Source organism: Mercenaria mercenaria, chromosome 15, assembly GCF_021730395.1.
Source record: "Mercenaria mercenaria strain notata chromosome 15, MADL_Memer_1, whole genome shotgun sequence".
In the NCBI taxonomy this organism is placed as follows: Eukaryota; Metazoa; Mollusca; class Bivalvia; order Venerida; family Veneridae; genus Mercenaria; species Mercenaria mercenaria.
The window spans coordinates 18023796-18038326 of NC_069375.1; the positions used below are offsets into that span (position 1 = coordinate 18023796).

At 33.5% G+C, this 14531-nt stretch overlaps 1 protein-coding gene across 3 annotated transcripts in view; it reads left to right on the forward strand.

The window, feature by feature from the left end:
* Window positions 1–8719: 8719 nt before the first annotated feature.
* The window catches only part of LOC123549374 (sushi, von Willebrand factor type A, EGF and pentraxin domain-containing protein 1-like), a 95623-nt gene continuing 89811 nt past the window's right edge, over window positions 8720–14531 (forward strand). The window contains exons 1-5 of one of the 3 annotated variants that reach the window (XM_053524673.1): window positions 8720–8899; window positions 9636–9845; window positions 11105–11296; window positions 11866–12042; window positions 13279–13389. In XM_053524673.1, coding sequence (XP_053380648.1) covers window positions 8818–8899; window positions 9636–9845; window positions 11105–11296; window positions 11866–12042; window positions 13279–13389 — 772 coding nt within the window. In that variant the 5' untranslated portion in view covers window positions 8720–8817. The remainder of the gene's footprint in view (window positions 8900–9635; window positions 9846–11104; window positions 11297–11865; window positions 12043–13278; window positions 13390–14531) is intronic. The other 2 variants (XM_053524672.1, XM_053524674.1) reach the window with 2 other exon arrangements.

The following is a 14531-nucleotide window of genomic DNA, read 5'->3' on the forward strand; positions in this document are numbered from 1 at the left end:
CTTAAATGTCATATGGTCACTGCGGTATACATGCTTGCATACTATCTTATAAAAGGATATTAAAAGTGAATTCGACACATAATGAGTGAAATTGTATGCAATTTTAAAAAGCGCCACCCTCGATTCATCTTTTATATTTTGAGACGGAAATCCTGACAGCATTTCTAGAAGTTGTTCTTAGTAATATAGTACACAGAAAGTTATAAACTATTCACCTCCTAGGATAGCATGTATTTTTCTCCATAATTTAAGTATATGCATGTCATTTAAGGCATTAGACCCATAATAGAGTACCTCCTCTCCTTTTTGAAGAGTATTCAATTCCTACCATAAACCTACTTGAACTGCAATTCTCAAGGGGGCGTAGGTTCAAGCCCCACTGGGACCTTATTTTCCTTTTATTCTAGTACGTTTTTTTTCTTTCAAGACTTATTATTAATTTTATTGTACAAAAAATGGAAAAAAAATCATTTGATAAGCGATTGATTTCATTTCTTGCTGTTCAAAGTGAATCTACCTCTGAAAAAGACGGGGTAGAGTTAGACATCTTTAAAATACTGAGTTACATGCGGTAAAAGTTCTCTAGTATGCCTTCATTCTTTAGATTACATATTGTAGAAGAAATGTAGGTAGGTTTTACTACTGCCACAAGGTTATTTTTGAATGAAGTGAGCAAACTTCAAAACAGACCCGCAGGATTCGACCTTAATTTTCAACGTTGGAGTTAAAATTCTGTCTCATTAAATCCGTTTACTTGAGGCACCCTAGAAAAAATGATACTGACAGTTATATTTTAAGTTTTATAATTGTTTACCTATACATGTAGTTTGAAGTTTCTTTTACAAAAAATAATGGTATAATGAATTCTCTGCAAACGTTTTGGATAAAGGCCGTCACTTTGAAATTTGTCTCTACTTGAGCTTGAGGAAATACCATAAATTACACAGAATTTATAAAAAAAAAAAAAAAACGGCCCGGTAAAAGTTGTTCAAAAATTGCAACACAGTGCGAAGCACGGTCAACTGTAAGAATATGCCAAGCAAATGCCATTTTGTAAACATTACTATTAGGGGACTAATACCTTAAAGGACAAAATAACACAGCATGGTGGATCATTGACCTCGTACCGCATCGACATTTTGGACATATTAGGATACGATCTCTTGTAAAAATTTGACTTATAACAAACACAACAGTCCAACAGTACAGTAAATAATCACGATATAATTGACTGAACCACCAAGCATTGCACGGTACTATTTCGGTATGAATGCTTAAGAAATCAGATAAAGTAGCATCATTTATCAACCTGCACTCAAAATGTGCATGGTAACTTAAAGTTGATTTAACAGTTCTTTTCCAGACATTATTCGACGAAAATCTTTCCCTGTAGTTATAGTCATGCACGTAAGTCATCATGCTATACTTTCCAAAGATTCTGAAGACATCTGGTATGAAACCTAGCATTTTACTCGGGCAATCCATAAAGCAATTAAGACGGAAATCGAACATACTCTTCACTCAATTGTCTCTGTCTAAATTATATAACTGGCCAAAAAAGTGCAGTTTCCCCTTATCAATCTCATGTTCAAATGAATATAAACCAATAAGGCTTAAGACAACATCTGTTCTGGTATGTTGTGGCAATGATTGCATAGACTTTATACATTGTCTGTGAACAATTTCTAGAGAGTGCATTTTTTTTGTGTTTGTGTTATAGCAGACAAACGTTCACAACCGAAAAGAGCTCTTGGCAGTGCAAATGGTCTCATAAAGATGTTTGGCCGATATTGGATGTATTCCATTGTTGTGTACTCCACAATCTGCGAAACTAAAGTACGTTTGCGCAGTTTCGCAAAGGCATCCTTAAAATTTTCATTTTAATACATGTTCTTGTTAAACTCATTATTCAGTTTATATCAAGTTTGAAATAGATAAAGGTGACCATATTGCTATTATTTTACTTGACTTACAGTACGCAATATTTGTAAATTAACATACAATACTGTAACTAGTAATACGTTTAGTAAGTACGAATACTTTGTAATATAACATACAATACAGTAGATAGTTGTACGTTTAGTAAGTACGCACGATTTGTAACATAACATACAATACAGTAGCTAGTTGTACGTTTAGTAAGTACGCACGATTTGTAACATAACATACAAAACTGTAGCTAGTTGTACGTTTAGTAAGTACGCACGATTTGTAAAAAAAAAAAACAATACTGTAGCTAGTTACTGTATAGTGGGTTATATTCACGGTGCCAAATGTTCGCGTTATTTGAAGAGTTTTGAATTCACGGTGTCTAAATTTCGCGGAAACTACTTCGACCGCGAATTATAAGCCTTTGTTGTAAAAAATAGAGAGGGCGGTCTGTTTTCCGGAACATGCACATAATAACAAATACAGACATTTTGAGGTAGATTGAAAACGAAAGTTATGCATCGACACCTCCTTTGTGGAGAGTGGAATCCGTCTCAGTGAACTTGTTGACAATAAAACCAGTAAAATATTGTTCTATTTGATGTTTCATTTTTAAAATTTAAATATTTTTATGAATGAATAGAAAGAATGTTCAATATCTCGGAATGGCATTTTTCAAAATGACATCATTTTTTTCAGTACAAAGTGATAACAAATGGTGTGATTGTCCTTTCTTCAACTTTATAGATGAAATGGCAAGTAATCAGCGGCAATTAGTGTGACGCCTCGTCAGTTTTGTTGTTCACAGTTTTATATCGGTTAATGATTACAGTCAATATTTATTAGTATCACAAAATTTACGATTTTTCACAATACTATTAAATTTATATCAAACTAGAGCTATCACTGAACGTGGTGAATGTATCCAATCCCTGCACGCACTGACACAATACATTGTCATTTACGCCACAATGTAAAGTAATAAAAAACAAAATCAATAACGCCAATGAGTAAATTTTTTAACTGAGTGGTCAACTTTGGGGAAATAGTTATATTCGCGGTAACAAAATATCGCGATGTTTAGATATCGCGCTTTCAATGTTGACCGCGAATATAGCGAAAATTAAACATCCGCAAATATAACCCGCTATGCATAACATACAATATCGTAGCTAGTTATACGTTAAGTAAGTACGCACCATTTGTAACCTAACATACAATATTGTAGCTAGTTACACGTTTATTAAGTGTGCACCATTTGTAACCTAACATACAATATCGTAGCTAGTTATACGTTTAGTAAATACACACCATTTGTTACCTAACATACAATATCGTAGCTAGTTATACGTTTATTAAGTACGCACAATTTGTAACCTCACTGGCTCACATACAGTACTGTAGCTAGTTATACGTTTAGTAAGTACGCACAATTTGTAACCTAACATACAATATCATAACTAGTTATACGTTTAGTAACTACGCACAATTTGTAACCTACCACACAATATCGTAGCTAGTTATACGTTTAGTAAGTACGCACCATTTGTAACATACCATACTGTTTATACATACATATAGGTCTTCAAAGAAGATCCTTTTAAAAGGAACACGTATCAAATCAAAATTGACTGTTCAAACAATGAGAATATGATGACAACGTTTCACAGATAAGGACTACAAAATTATAATTTAGTAAGAATAAATAGGTTATACAAGTAATTATTATTAAGTAATTCTCAAAATATGTTCCGATAAAGACATAGGTGTATTGCAAGAGCGTACAAAAGGTACATTTCCTGAATCAAAAGGTAAAGGAAATTTGTCATTCTTTCATAAGGACGGAAGTTTTCGGCGTGTCCACCAGTACCATAAAGAACTATTCGTGCATAATTTTACTTTTACATAAAACCGGACAAAAATCAAACACCTGGATGTTCGTAGTTTTTTCTTTATATCTCGAATCAAAACAAATATTATTACGGAAGGAATATACCCCTACACTACATTTTATAAAACATTATGACGCCATTCCTGTAAACTTACGGATATACGTTTCACGGGCTATGTTTAAATAGTGCTATAAGACAGACGTTCGTATACTTTATTTATTGTTATGTATGTAGTACATGTAAGTATATATAAAGAAAGAAAAATGATCTAACACTAAAAGTAGACTCGGACAGAAATATCCGGCTCTCGGGTTACTGCTTTTGCGATAATTCAGGTGGTCACTCAACCCGGAAGTCATGGAATCGAGCTTCGCTGGAGTCATAACCACACCTTCGCATACAATATCAGTACTGGTTTTTCCAAGAAGCGGAATCGAGAGTGAGTCACATAAGCTTCAATTTGTATACAATAAACTAATTAAGTATATATAACTAGCATAATACTGTAGAATAAGGTAATAGAACACCCAGACAAGATTTCGAAATCTCATTCTATACTGCAGTTTATTAGATTTAGTAAATATCCATAGAGATTGTTTTAATAGTTTTTATTATCACTCTTTGCGACAACGTTTCGGCCCAGGGCCTTTATCAAGTCACATGCACAAGTCTTAGATTTCATGTTTTGTGATTAATCTGGTTAACAAAAATATAACATAAGTTACGTCATACGTGGACGCGACGGACGTGACGCTAACTTAGGCGATACAATCGACGTACGCCCGCCAAAAATGGGAGAACGACTAATATAGAACATATTTTCTATCTAACAAATCATGCTACTTACAGAAAAATAGGTTTCCTTTGGGTGTAGTAATTCAAAACTTTAACAAGAGCCATGTCAGACATGGCTAATCCCCCCACCGGGCATATCATAATTGAAGGATGTGGTCCGCATCAGGGGTTTTAAGATGTGGAAGAAAGAATAAGTCAGTAGTGAGGTGGTTTACTGCTAAATTTTATTAATTTTCATGAAGAGTATAACTATGATGTTTTTCTATATGGCTACTGTAAAAAGAAGGAATGGAAAGCTAACAGGGAACAAGAGTGCCAGAATGTCACAATATATGCCCGTCAAAGCAAATTTCTTTACTCTAGCAGCTGTATTTGCAAATGGAATGTTAATTTTGTGGTTGTTTAGTAATCATTGTAAGTCTTTTGTTTTTTAAAGTCCACAAAAAACTCCTTACTAGGTAGAGATACCTATATATATAAAATTAATGAAATACACCTAAAACTGGAGAGTAACATCTATGCTGTACCACAGAAAAGTGGTCTTGTTTTTTCCCTAGGGTCAATTATAAAAAATGTTACAATATAAGTTATTTATAGTAACAACTAAGGGAAGTTAATCTTTAAAAAAAAAAAAAAAAAAAAAAAAAAAAAAAAAAAAAAAAAAATTGCAAGTCCACACAAAAATCTTTATCAGGAAGAGACTGGTCAAAATACATCTCAAAATTGGATTTAGCATGTTTGTTGTACTACAGAAAAGTGGTCTCGATTTTTCCCTACGACTAGTAATGAAAAAGTTACAATAAAAGCTATTTAAAGTAACAACAAAGGGAAGTAATTCTAAAGAAGGGAACTGCGCATGACACTTCGTCTCATGATGGTGTATAATTGTGCCAAGTTACATCAAAATCCCTCCATGCATGAAGAAGAAATGCTTCGGACAAAGTCATTCTTGTATCTGACCTTTGGCCTCTAAGTGTGACCTTGACCTTAGGCCTAGTGACCTGGATCTTGCGCATGACACTCCGTCTCGTGGTGGTAAACATTTGTGCCAAGTTATATCAAAATCCCTCAATGCATGAAGAAGAAATGCTCGGACAAGGTTTTTATTCTTGTATCCTTTGACCTCTAAGTGTGACCTTGACCTTAGACTAGGGACCTAGTTCTTGCATATGACACTCCGCATCGTGGTGGTAAACATTTGTGCCAAGATATATCAAAATCCCTCCATGCATGAAGAAGATATGCTCCGGACAAATTTCTTTAAGAAAATATGATAAAGGGGAATAACTCAAAAAATAGGCAAGGTAGAGTTATTGTTCTTGCACACTGCACTTCCTCCCAATGTGTTCTATCAGTGTATGAAGTTTGAAGAAAATCCCTCCAGTACTTTTGGGGTTATGCTCCGGACAAAATGTTTTAAGAAAATATGATCAAGGGGAATAACTCAAAAAATAGGCAAGGTAGAGTTATTGTTCTTGCACACTGCACTTCCTCCCAATGTGTTCTATCAGTGTATGAAGTTTGAAGAAAATCCCTCAAGTACTTTTGGGTTATGCTCCGGACAAATATCGTTGCGGACGCACGGACGGACAGACGGACGCACGGACGGAGAGCATTTTAATATCCCCTTCACCTTTGGTGAGGGGATAACATAAAAGGGTATGTAATTAAATTAATCGAATTATATTTAATTCGCCCTATTCTTGTCTACATAAAATTATGACGTTACACGTTTCTAATGATGCACCAATAGGTAACCTAAAATTACAATATCGTGCTATAGTAGAAAACACACCTGTTACTGAACGTACATAGTCGGAGCTAGTTTCCTTTATTAAGTCGCCAAGTTATTCCTCATGCTCACAACAGACTGGCGGTTTAAATACTTATGTAGCATTTGAAATACCTTTCATAAATAGATCTTTAAGTAAACGCACAATTTGTCACATCACATTTAGCTATTTGAAGTGTATAAGGACTTTGTAACAGTACCATACGTTTTGACATTTAGGCTTCAAGGTTTTGAACAAAAATCAAATTGGACTGTTCATGAAACGTACAAACGTTTCAAAAAGACATACAAAAAAGAAATGGTAAAAAATTATTATGTTGACAAAATTATAGTCCGATAGATGGGTATTCAAGAGGTAAGACCCTATGAGATGCCCTTTCATAATTTCTTCCCTAGCATAGAGAACTATTGTGCAAATTACTTTTCACGTAAAATCAAACATGGATGGCTTCTCACAAAACAAAATTCAAAACCCCTAAACTGAACCACAAGTGATTCTAAATCCGTGACCTTAAACGCTCAGTCATTAAATATACCACTTGTACTTTCCAAATCAAAAATTTTGCATAGATACCGGTGAAAGGTTTCAACAGGAACTGGTAAAAATGTGTGGTCATGATAACGTCATTAAAATTGTATACAGTAGATAATTGTTTGACAATACTCCTATGCAGAGATTAGCAGGCCGGACAGAAATAGGATTTGGTGTTGAGAGGGGGTGCAAAATATTTGTAGTAGAGCAACTAGGGGAGCCGTTGCATGCTCCCTTGAACAATTAGGAAAAGATGGAAACATCTGATGCATTCTGGACGTTCTGAGGTACTTTATTTGGTATTGAAAAGGGACAAGTTTTGTAACAAAATCAACCCAAATAACATGCTGATTGTAGTTCATGTTTTATGACTTATCAAACTTATTCTTGCGTAAGAATCTCGGTATGGAATTCCTTAACCCTATTGCTGAGGATTATTATGGGGAGGGGTTACCAAGGGCTATTAACATAGAAATAGTAAAGAGCGTTATAGGAGCTCATACAAACTATTTTAGATTTTTATTGTGCGTGTGTAGCGAGAGAGGAAAATGTTTTTTTTCCACCCAGAACAAAAGACAAAATACCTATGCGAGCGTAGCGAGCGAGAAAAATACATATGTTTATAAAAAAAAAAAAGATAAATTACCTATGCGAGCGTAGCGAGCGAGAAATAATGCATATTTCATATTTTTCACCGGAAACAAGAGATAAATTACGTATCTTAGCGTAGCGAGCGGGGGAAAATGTATATTTTGCACTTTTTCACCCAGAATAAGAAATAACTTACGTTACGAGCGTAGAGAGCGTGAAATGCATATTTTATATTTTTCACCCAGAACAAGCGAGGAAAAAATCACCCAGAAGAAGAAATAACTTACGTTACGAGCGTAGAGGGCGAGAAAAATGCATATTTTATATTTTTCACCAAGAACAAAAGACAAATTACCTATTCTCCAGCGATTTTTTTAGGGGAGGGAGGGGGGCACACGCCGGGTGTCCCCCCCCCCTCCCTGGATACGCCCTTGATTAGTCTTATTGACAATTTAGAACAGAGGTAAACAGCAGTATGATGGTAGGACGGACTGCGAATCAAGAATTATAGGTTATTAGATTTGTGTCGAGAAATATGCATGAGTTCTGCAGCGGAAATATTGCGCGACTTTTATTCTCTTTATTACAAACACTTTAAATGATTACATATATAATTCAACTTTGTTATAAAGCCAGAGTTAAATTGACTATTTCGTCATTAAAGAACTTTTAAACGCGACGACATACACGAAACTGACGTCATAAATGACGTTTTAGACCCGATGTTAAATTTGAACGTCAAAACGGAACCATATTGACATTTCAGGTTCTATAACAAATTCATTCGACAAGAAGCTGATTTGTTTCTGAGTAGTTCAGTTGAATGTATAAATTAATTTCAAAGGCATGTTTGTATATTCTGTTTGTTGATTTAAAATTCCATAATGCATTGGTAACTATTCCGAAAATGCGTTTTTTTTTTTGTTTTTTTTTTTTAATTTAAAAAATAAAAATTTCCTGATGCCCTGATGCATGATTAAGTAAACTTATTAAGTACTGTTTTAGGTTTACATATAAATTAAATACATAAATAAGCTACGGAAATGCTTAAACATCTACAGTAACACTGACACATTACTGATGGATGTGAAAACACAGTTGCTCTTCTCAAAATATTGGTATGAGCATACCTTAAATTGGCCACTTGCGTGTTTTCAATTATGTAGATCCGGTTTCTCTAACTACCATTCACCATTCAGCTCACAAACAAAACACAGTATTTATACGAGACTAGTGGTAATGCGGAGAAAAAACTTTTTGCTACGCTTTCAAAGTTTAGATTAGATATGAGTTTCTGTAAACTGTGCTTCGTGTTTATTTTGATTTACTCCGATGTTTCAAGCGGACAGAACAACGAAAACAAAGCAGGTAACAAATAAATAATATATATGTTTTCAAGATATTCCTTCTCTATGCAAATTTTGAAGCTAAATTTTCGACTTCAAACTGTTCTTGATTGGGATGCTTGCATGATTGTTTTCCGTCATGTTACTATTCTCAAATATCTATTTATCTGTTGATGTTTTCTTTGAAAAATAGCGAAGATCTTCCGAAAGCAATTATTCCAGAAAGATGAATTGTTATAGATATAATAATTTTCGATAAAATGAGAAATGTCCAGCGATTATCGCGAACGTACTAAAAATTAAGAACAACTTTGGTAAATTTAACACATTTTTCGAAATACTTATAAAAATAGATAAGATACTATACCAATATTTGCTATAAGACTTATATTTACATTTGCACGAGTTCTTTAGCGGGGTACTTCGGGACCGCGAGAGAACGAGTGCATAACATAATCATTATTTCTTTTCATACTTATTATCGCATCTGTTTTATTTCGAGCAGAAGTTCGATATCAATGTTAAAAATATGGAGCCAATTTTAAAAAGTAAATATGCAATAAGTTCAACTATATTTTCACCTCTTTACACCATTTGAGGAAGCCGAACTTCAACTAGCTTACGCACGGTCGTTGATTCTACCTAGGTACCTGTAATAATGAGAATACATGGGGTCTGCCTCCTTCTATTAGTGAAATATAATTTGTAAAAACTTACAATATAAAGGTGACAGATACGCTATTTCAATCGGTTTTTAGTAAGATTTGTACAAAAATCGGGAAAAGTATGCCCACGACCAGAGCCGACAAGGACTGCACTTTTGAAAACAAAGTACGCAGACAAATCTAAGTTCAACGCTGGTGATGTTATTGAATTTAAGTGTAAACAGGGGTACTTTCGCAAAGGAGGAAGTAGGAAAAGAAAATGTCGTAAGGGAAAATGGACTCGACTCAGATTGAAATGTGCATGTAAGTGTAAGTCTGTAAGCTTATATGAGTCGTGCCATGAGAAAACATAGTGGCTTTGCGACCAGCATGGATCCAGACCAGCCTGCGCATCCGTGTTGTTCGCTAACGGTTTCTCTAATTGCAATAGGCTTTAAAAGCGAACAGCATGGATCCTGACTAGACTGCGCGGATGCGCAGGCTGGTCTGCATCCATGCTGGTCGCAAACCCACTATGTTGGTTTTGTCATGACGCGGCTCACATCGTGTTTCTTAAGTTTGTGCCATTATTTAAATAATAATAAAAATAGTATATGAATTACTGGACATTTCTTTAGTTTGAAGAACTAACACATTTTATTGCATAGCAAGTTCTAACAACGAGTTATTAATATACTTCCTTTCAAGTATAAATCAAACATTCTAGAGGTACGGCTATGCATATTATATACACTATTTTAAACAAAAATGTGAAAAATTAACTTACTTAAAAATAAAAATGGAAGAAAGAAAAAATGATAAGAAAACAAAAAGGGAAAAATATTACGTTAATAGCAATGCTATAACTTGATTTTTGATTATTTTGTTAATAAATTCGGACAGTTCTATAACCACAACTGCAACTAGGGTTTGGCATTTATTGGTTTCAAAACAGTTCAAATAACAATATCCTCTCTTCATTCTAAATATATCGGATTCGTCAGGGGATTTTAACATATTTGTCAAACATTTTTTTTTTGAAAACTGGTCAGGATCACAACTGCCTCCATCTATAATTTCTTCCAATATGGTCTGCTATAACTGAAGATTAAACGAAATAATTTGAATATATTGCGGTTCTGCTTCTTATTTCTAAAAACAAATTCTATTTGTAGATTATATGTTTTTTTTTTACCGCCAACATTTTCAAATGGATTAATTAAGTAGTCTGGGGAACAATTCCATTTTAAATCTCTTACATTAATACTTCCTTTTATACTTACATCTATCGGACAATGGTGTAAGTAATTGTGTGATACTGATCGAGCTGCTCATGTAATAGGTCATGCAGCTTTATTTGAAACTTTTCAGTACATACATTTTCATAGTTACTGACGACAGAACTATTTCTATAACTGTCCGATCTCCATGATGCTTATAAACTAGTTACAATCTAGTGTGTAAATCCACATATGTTTTAAATAACTACTGGGAAAAGTCCGTTTTAAACTTGTCACCATTCGATTTAAAATATGCTATTACATTTTGTATAAATGGATTTGACTTTCCCTTTTTTACAAAAGCCACGGGATCATGTGTACGACCAGACCCTGTTGCGAATGCAGTTTTGAAATCAGAATATCGAACTAAAGAAAGGTTCAATGACGGCGAAAGTGTGGGGTACGATTGTGCTGTTGGTTATACGATTGCGGGGAGGAGTAGAGAACGAAAGTGCAACAAAGGTAGATGGTCGGAAATCAGGTTTACATGCAACTGTAAGTACAATATGAACAACTATAAATACATAAACTATAAAATGTGTTTCATTTCTTTCCTTTGTGTTTGATGGACATACAACATTTTTATATGAGGACCTATTTAAAGATGTGTTAAAATTTTTACTCAGAATTTCACCTCAAACCAATGAGTAATGATATAATGTAACTTATTTGACCATGGGACAAAAGTTGGTTACGAACTGCTTGATATGTATTACCACAAATCTATTACCATATATGTCTTATCAAACAAGAAGGAAAGTTTTATTGTGTGACGTTTTCATTAATAATAATCAGTTATGGTACAACCATTGCTCACTTTAATAGCACTAACATGGTAAAGCTGCTTCTAACCGAGAAGTCACGCAGTTGACAGAGTTATTGACAGATTCGGATGGCAATATGCCTGAAATTATTTATTTTCTTTATGAACTAGTAGAAATATTCTTAAACACAAACAAACAAAAAATCAAATACTTCTATTTAATGTAAAATATTAGACGTAGGCGTTTATAAAAAAAGTCTTTAATCATGTAAACTCAGTGAATGTTGTTGTTATTTCATAGTGATTACTTGTCCTTATGTGCCGCCACCGGAACACGGGCGTCGATTAGACCCAAACAACGGTGCTGGACAGACTACTGAGTTTGGTTGTAACATTGGTTATGAACTGAAAGGACAAAGAAAACTCCTCTGTAGAACAGACGGCAAGTGGTTGCCATCAAGACCGCCGACGTGCAAACGTACGTATTTTCTAAATTTCGTATGTATCTTTGTAATGGTAGATATCCTTGTTATCCTTTCTAGCGTCATTGTACAGACATATGGACACTTTTTGCGTCAAAGGAATTACCGTCTGAGATGTTTGATGAAGCGTACATCATCAGAACTTCTCTCAGTACAAGTAATACGAAGAGACAATATCTAATTTCTAGAAAGCTTTAAAAGCTACGAATGTCCATATATTTCTCAAAATTAAATATGTTTACAATAATCTATCCACAAATGCATAGTTTTGAGTTTTTAATATTTTAATCAAAAAGAACATTCTATGATCAAGTAAATGTTACTCTTCTTGGACATTTGGACTTCTAGAGCAGAAACATCAAATGGTCATAATATACTATATATTTTTTATTTTGGTGTAGACTCTATTTCATTTTATTTAACAGTCATTAGATTACTAAATGATGGTCCAATACACTGTCCGCTAAAATGGCAAGTGGAACTGTTCAATAAAATATCTAAGTCGAACGAAGACATTGTCGTATCTCAACCGTGATATTTCTTTCTTATTCGTTTTAGCAGTTTCAATAACTAGGCATGTAGTATAAGAGTATTCGATTAAATTATGTGAACACAATGATATGTTCCGAGTACCTTGGACTGCCGTATTGAATGTTAAAAAAATTAATCTAATTTTTCAAACATTTGTTTTCAGAGTATCAGATTACTGATTGGTAGTAGCAAGGAAATATAGTTGATACCGAATGTGTCCTATTTGGGTAGTATTTGCCCATTAATTAAAACGGAAGGCAAACGGCGAAGACAGCGAGTTCTGTCTATATTTCAACAGTCTTTTATGATTTGATAAGATTTTAATCGTTAAGAACATAAAGTTATTTATAGTCGATGTTATTATGTCTAAGATCGATTGTCATTTATTCATTGCTAGATATAAATTCCGTTGTTTACACTCTAATTTTTAAACAGCATCACGTCTTGTAGTATTCAAAATCGTTTTCGCTGAGCCAATCGAAGCAAACATGACAGGTTGTAATATCACCCTGTTAATCTTTGTTTTCTGTATGACAGAGCCAGAAGTTTTGGCTACATTATCACACTGTACTAAAGAGGATAAGCTAAGAATACATGTAGTCATTTAATACTTGTTGTACACATTGTTGAATACGTAGATCTCACAATGATTTTGATTTTGTTTTGACTTCCTCTTAAATAATAGTTTCAGTGTTTTTCAGCAATTTTGTGCCCAGAACTAAGTAGAGTAAGGAATGGAAGACTCTTTCAGGATACAAGTGATGGAATTCGAAACAATTACGAAAGTGTGGCTGAATACACCTGCAATTCAGGTGAGCTTAATGCAAGACCTTTAGTCAGTTTAATGAAAAATCTATCGGATTGTCCTTTCAAAAAATGAATGATAAAAGAGAATAGAAACAAAATGGAATGCTGTTGACAGTAATTCTGGCATTAATAGAATGTTTAATGCATGTGAGTCATAAATCAACAATATAAATCTTAAATAACAACGATTGACTAGATTAAGTGTTTGTATAATTTTGGTTTAAGGTATTCCGTCCATCTTAAACAATATTTAGAAACCTTAAAATATTTTTGCATTTGACGCATATCTATAGTCACACTTGTGTTAAAAAGTATCGGTAATTTTTCCGAATCAGATTCTACATTTTATACAATATATCATCCAAACCCATAGTTTCAAATGTCAACAAATCAAGATGATACACGATTCATGTATAATAAATATTTCTTTTTAAATATTAATCATTTAAAGAAAAAATAAATATTCAAGATACGTTATAATATGATATGAAAACAAATCTGAGTCTTTCATTTTTATGTAAGAAAACAAAGCAATTTTGTTTGTGATGAACGTGTTTCAAACAGACATTTATCATTAAACTGAAATTAATACCGAACAGAAATGCTACCGCGATCATTAGATTGTGCCTTTTAATTCTATGTCAAAAACTGGTAGAGCAGTTGTCCAAAGTAAAATGAATAAAGCTACTTTTGATGTTGCACTTGAACCTAAACTGTCGGAGCAATAAAGGGAGGTAATAAAAGGAAACATTCAAAATTAGTTTTTACTATGTAAACTTAATATTCAAACCTATGACAAAGGTATGAAAAACAAAAATAAAAAAACAATATCTGAAATTAGAAAATAACAAGACATTGATATATTTTACATTCATAAGAACATTGTTGCATCCTTATTAAAACCTTTAAACCTTTAAATGGAAGTGTTATAGTAATAGTCACTTCTGTTACATACTTCCATTACGTAAACTTGATTCGGGGCAAAGTTTTCAGATCAGTCAAAGGACTTTTGTTATGTATGAATTGTCTAATTATATCATAAAAGTTTGAAAAGATACGTATTTATCAAACTGTCCAATAAACTAAAGTTTTTATATGTAAACACAAAATTACATTAAGTAGAACACTTCCCATATGATCTAATTTG